Raw genomic sequence first — 6,574 nt, 5'->3', positions numbered from 1 at the left:
AACTTTTTTTTGTAATGGTACATGTCCCCTGGGGCAGGACCCGGGTCCCCAGACCCTTTTTATGACAATAACCAAATGTTTTGTCTGTTCGCATGTTCTGGTGCGAAACTAATCGGGGGGTGTTTGGCTCATCCTTAATAGCAAGGACATTAGTCAACGATAGTCAGAGCTGCATAGTTTGTTTCAAATTTACAAACGCCCTTTGCCTGCATCGGCGGTCTTTGCATAAAAGTAAACTAACCCTTTAAGAAACACCTTAAGTTGATGACTATCACACTATCAAACTAAAAGGTTATAGATTATATTTAGACATCCAAGTTAAGGACCCTCTACATTTTAAGTCTCTGTGTTCCTCCGGCTTCTGGTCCAGAATCTTCTCAGAATGATCCTTCTCAGCTTGTTGCTGGCCTGGAAGATGATGGCGGCCTCCACTGATGGAGATAATAATTGTAAATCACAACTGACTACTAGCAGTAAGAAATTTGGAAACAAAGCGACTATTTGAGATATACAGGAAAATACATACATGAGAAGTAAGAAGAAGATTGTCCTCAGTGCCGTGACATGAGCCTGAAGATTTGGACGTGTTGATCCCGAGTCGTTATTCTTCACCCTCCAGACGTGTCTGAGCAGAAAGGAGAAAGTGAGGACCAGACATAGAAGACTAAGGAAGAATGGAAGAATGACGCCTAGGGTGTTTCCAGCCACAAGATACAAAAATAAATCATGGATTGTTTTAACAGAGGCTTCTGTACTGTTCTCAGAAGAGGGGATACTTTCTGCATTGGCAATCCAGAAGCTCGGGACAGTCACAATGAACATCCCAAGTGCTGTCAGGAATAGAAGAAGACTCAGGAAATTGGACACAATTCTCTTTATCCAGATGAAGAACCCATAGCTGAGATTGGTGATGCTGGTACAGTAATGAGCCGAGAGCCAGAAGGTCAACCAGAAGCTGTAATATGTTAGGAAGCAAAATAATATGTTCATAAATCCAATTAATTCTCTAACAAAAACTGCCTGACACAAGACAAAGAACATTGCCTGTAGACTCATCACACACTGGAGGAGAATATTCACAATTCCCTTCCCCAGAAAGATCACATCGGAGGGACTCAACTTCCCTTTCTTTCTGATGATGTCCAGATTACCCATCACAATACAAGTGTTAGAAGGGATTGCCAAGACCAGTCCCAAGGCTGACGAGATTACAATAGATAAGAAGTACGGAGACATCATGTTGAGGTTTGGTGTGATCTCCGGACAGAGATGACGGGAAACGTCCAGTGATAGAAGACAGAACTATATATTCGGAATTATGGAAATAGTCTTCAGAGATCCGTCTCATGACTGAATTTGCATAATTGGGGTGAATTTTATTTTGGCAGCAACATGCAAAGTAGAAACTGCGTAAGCAATTTTTGAATATTTTCCATACCGATGTACTTAACTTAACCACTTAAGTTACGGACCAATATGCTGCCTAAAGACCCAAGGGGTTTTTACAGTTCGGGACTGCGTTGCTTTAACAGACAATTGCGCGGTCGTGCGACGTGGCTCCCAAACAAAATTGGCGTCCCTTTTTCCCCACAAATAGAGCTTTCTTTTGGTGGTATTTGATCACCTCTGCGGTTTTTATTTTTTGCGCTATAAACAAAAATAGAGCGACAATTTTGAAAAAAATGCAATATTTTTTACTTTTTGCTATAATAAATATCCCCCAAAAACATATCTAAAAAAAATTTTTCCTCAGTTTAGGCCGATACGTATTCTTCTACCTATTTTTGGTAAAAAAAATCGCAATAATCGTTTATCGGTTGGTTTGCGCAAAATTTATAGCGTTTACAAAATAGGGGATAGTTTTATTGCATTTTTTTTTTTTTTATTTTTTACTAGTAATGGCGGCGATCAGCGATTTTTTTCGTGACTGCGACATTATGGCGGACACTTCGGACAATTTTGACACATTTTTGGGACCATTGTCATTTTCACAGCAAAAAATGCATTTAAATTGCATTCTTTATTGTGAAAATGACAGTTGCAGTTTGGGAGTTAAACACAGGGGGCGCTGTAACATTTAGTGTTCACTTGGTGTGTGTTTACAACTTATGGGGGGTGTGGCTGTAGGACTGACATCATCGATCGAGTCTCCCTAATAAAAGGGATCACACGATCGATGCGCCGCCACAGTGAAGCACGGGGAAGCCGTGTTTACATACGGCTCTCCCCGTTCTTCAGCTCCGGGGAGCGATCGCGACGGGGCGGCTATAAACGAATAGCCGCGCCGTCGTCCCGGATCGCTCCCCAAGGCTTACCGACCGCCGCATGTACCGGGGGGGGTCCCGATCGGAACATGTGCCTGTCCGTGCCATTCTGCTGACGTATATGTACATGAGGAGGTCGGGAAGTGGTTAAGGACTGGCGGATGTTTGTCTGTTATAGACCATCATGCTGACTGCACTATGACTATTGATTCCTAGACATGTGCATTCATTTTCGTCCGAATTTCAGCTATTTTCATTATTGTTTTAACAAACGAAAACGAAAGTGCTGAATATGAAAACCGAAATATCCGACATAAACAAATGCTTTATTTTTGTTTTCGTCGGTCGATTGTGCCTAACTTTAACTCTATTAGTCCAAGATTATTCTACATAGAGAGAAAAGATTCAACATTATAGAGAGAAAAGATTCCACATTATAGAGAGAAAAGATTCCACATTATAGAGAGAAAAGATCCGACATTATAGAGAGAAAAGATCCGACATTATAGAGAGAAAAGATCCGACATTATAGAGAGAAAAGATTCGACATTATAGAGAGAAAAGATTCGACATTATAGAGAGAAAAGATTCCACATTATAGAGAGAAAAGATCCGACATTATAGAGAGAAAAGATTCGACATTATAGAGAGAAAAGATTCGACATTATAGAGAGAAAAGATCCGACATTATAGAGAGAAAAGATCCGACATAGAGAGAAAAGATTCAACATTATAGAGAGAAAAGATTCGACATTATAGAGAGAAAAGATCCGACATAGAGAGAAAAGATTCAACATTATAGAGAGAAAAGATCCGACATTATAGAGAGAAAAGATCCGACATTATAGAGAGAAAAGATTCGACATTGTAGAGAGAAAAGATTCGACATTATAGAGAGAAAAGATCCGACATTATAGAGAGAAAAGATCCGACATTATAGAGAGAAAAGATCCGACATTATAGAGAGAAAAGATTCCACATTATAGAGAGAAAAGATCCGACATTATAGAGAGAAAAGATCCGACATTATAGAGAGAAAAGATCCGACATAGAGAGAAAAGATCCGACATTGTAGAGAGAAAAGATTCCACATTATAGAGAGAAAAGATTCGACCTTATAGAGAGAAAAGATCCGACATAGAGAGAAAAGATCCGACATTATAGAGAGAAAAGATTCAACATTATAGAGAGAAAAGATCCGACATTATAGAGAGAAAAGATCCGACATTATAGAGAGAAAAGATCCGACATTATAGAGAGAAAAGATTCCACATTATATAGAGAGAAAAGATCTGACATTATAGAGAGAAAAGATCCGACATTATAGAGAGAAAAGATCCGACATTATAGAGAGAAAAGATTCCACATTATAGAGAGAAAAGATCCGACATTATAGAGAGAAAAGATCCGACATTATAGAGAGAAAAGATCCGACATTATAGAGAGAAAAGATCCGACATTATAGAGAGAAAAGATCCGACATTATAGAGAGAAAAGATCTGACATTATGGAGAGAAAAGATCCGACATTATAGAGAGAAAAGATTCGACATTATAGAGAGAAAAGATCCGACATTATAGAGAGAAAAGATTCCACATTATATAGAGAGAAAAGATCCGACATTATAGAGAGAAAAGATTCCACATTATATAGAGAGAAAAGATCCGACATTATAGAGAGAAAAGATCCGACATTATAGAGAGAAAAGATCCGACATTGTAGAGAGAAACGATTCATCATAGATAGAAAAGATTCAACATTATAGAGAGAAAAGATTCGACATTGTAGAGAGAAAAGATCCGACATTATAGAGAGAAAAGATTCAACATTATAGAGAGAAAGATTCAACATTATAGAGAGAAAAGATTCATCATAGAGAGAAAAGATCCGACATTATAGAGAGAAAAGATTCCACATTATAGAGAGAAAAGATCCGACATTATAGAGAGAAAAGATCCGACATTATAGAGAGAAAAGATTCCACATTATAGAGAGAAAAGATACGACATTATAGAGAGAAAAGATCCGACATTATAGGGAGAAAAGATTCCACATTATAGAGAGAAAAGATACGACATTGTAGACATTGTGGAACTGGGTGGGGGAAGTAAAATAAAAATAATGATGATGATGATGAATGTTATTGGCTGATTGTAACCAAAGAGGAGGAGCAGTAAAATAGCTAGAACCAACCTGACAATTCAACATGAAAGACGAAGATTCGACAAAGCATCGAAAAACATACAAACGTTGAATCTGTCATTGAAGGCTTATGGTGTCTGTCGATCATACATTTCCGGTCAAATGCTCCGCCCATAGGCTATAGAAGAATTCTAATGTTGGGTGACTAGTAATAATAAATAATAAATATAATTATTACTAGTGTCATACAACATTAGAATTCTACTATAGCTTGTGGACGGAGCATTCGACCGGAAATGTACGATTGCGGCGTCGTACAGTTTCGCTGCTCCGTCGAATCTTCTTTGAACATTTGACAGACACCATGGCCCAGATTCACAGCGGAGATACGACGGAGTATCTCAGATACACCGTCATTTCTCTCAGAGTATCTATGCGACTGGTTCATAGAATCAGTTACGCATAGATATCCCTAAGATCCGACAGGTGTAATAGTTTTACACTGTCGGATCTTAGGATGCAGTACCGTGGCCGCCGCTGGGGAGAGTTTGCGTCGTAAACCAGCGTCGGGTATGCAAATTAGGAGTTACGCCGATCCACGAAAATTTTTTCGCATTCGCTACGTCGCCGCTAGTCAAGTTTCCCGTCGCAAGGTTAGTCGTCGTTTTGGGTGCCTTAACTTTAGACAGCAAACGCATTGCTGTCTAAAGTATGGCCGTCGTTCTCGCGTCGAAATTTAAAATTTCACGTCGTTTGCGTAACACGTCCGGGAATACGGAATTACGCTACGCACGTCGCCGATCGCAAAAATGACATCAGTTCGTGCAAAGCACGGCGGGAATTTCGAAACGGAGCATGCGCAGTAGATCCGGTGCGGGAGCGCGCCTAATTTAAATGGTACCCGCCCATTCGATTTGGACCGCCTTGCGCCGGACGTATTTACGATACACCGCCGCAAGTTTCCAGGTAAGTGCTTTGTGGATCGGGCACTAAAACTGAAAACTTGCGGCGGTGTAACGTAAACGGCCTACGTTACACGGGCGCAATTGTACCTGAATCTGGCCCCATAAGCCTTCAATGACAGATTCAACCTTAATTCAAACCGATTTTCGGACGAATGCAATTTCTAACGAAAAACAAAATAAATAAAACCGAATTTCAGGAGTAACTAAATTAATAAATTTTTCGGACGGAAACGACATTCCGAAACTAAATATTTCAGTGTGCTCATGTCTATTGATTCCTCAAAATAAAATAAAATTTTCCAGTTTCCGGATCAAATTCACTGTTGAGTGTTATTGATGATACACAGTACAGAGTGTATTCTGTGCCTCTTATCTCTACACTGATGCCGCGTCCACACGGTCGCATACACACGGTCGCGTACACACGGTCGCACATTTCCGACAACAAAACCTTGGATTGTTCTCCGACGGAACATTGGCTCAAACTTGTGTTGAGTACACACGGTCACATAAATGTTGGCGGAAATTCCGCACGTCAAGAACGCGGAGACGTACAACACTACGCCGAGCGTTGAAAAATTAAGTTCAATGATTCTGAACATGCGTCAAATTGATTCCGAGCATGCGTAGGATTTTTGTGCGTCCGAATTACATACAGACGAGAACTTTTTCTGTCGGAAATTCTGACAGCAGATGTCTGATGGACAACAAGCTCACATTGAACATTTGTTGTCGGAAATTCCGATCGCGTGTACGCGGCATTAGACTATATTCCCAACATTAAGAATGGCGCCCTAATCTATAAATTACATTTTTCTATGATATTGTTTTTAACCACTTAAGGACCGCCTCCTGCACATATACGTCGGCAGAATGGCACGGCTGGGCACAATCATGTACCTGTACGTCCTCTTTAAGTGCCCAGCCGTGGGTCGCGGGCCCCGGTCCGAAGCTCTGTGACCGCAGTCGCGGGACCCGCGGACCCGATCGCCACCGGAGTCCTGCGATCGGTCTCCGGAGCTGAAGAACGGGGAGAGGTGAGTGTAAACACACCTTCCTCGTTCTTCTCTGTGGCGCTGTCATTGATCGTCTGGTCCCTGATATAGGGAAAGACGATCAATGACGTCACACGTCCAGCCCCGCCACCCTACAGTTAGAAACACATATGAGGTCACACTTAACCCCTTCAGCGCCCCTTAGTGG

At 40.9% G+C, this 6,574-nt stretch overlaps 1 protein-coding gene across 1 annotated transcript; it reads right to left on the bottom strand.

Annotated features, from left to right (window-relative positions):
* Nucleotides 1–336: 336 nt before the first annotated feature.
* Nucleotides 337–1,239, bottom strand: LOC120942754 (taste receptor type 2 member 40-like). Its single transcript, XM_040355680.1, has one exon. The coding sequence runs from the start codon at nucleotides 1,237–1,239 to the stop codon at nucleotides 337–339; it is 903 nt and encodes a 300-aa protein (XP_040211614.1).
* Between the last annotated feature and the right edge of the window lie 5,335 nt (nucleotides 1,240–6,574).

Source organism: Rana temporaria, chromosome 6, assembly GCF_905171775.1.
Source record: "Rana temporaria chromosome 6, aRanTem1.1, whole genome shotgun sequence".
In the NCBI taxonomy this organism is placed as follows: Eukaryota; Metazoa; Chordata; class Amphibia; order Anura; family Ranidae; genus Rana; species Rana temporaria.
This window is presented reverse-complemented; position numbering and strand designations above follow the sequence as displayed.

Coding starts and splice junctions, on each gene's coding strand:
- LOC120942754 (XM_040355680.1), bottom strand. CDS start 1,239: ATGATGTCTCCGTACTTCTTATCTATTGTAATCTCGTCAGCCTTGGGA.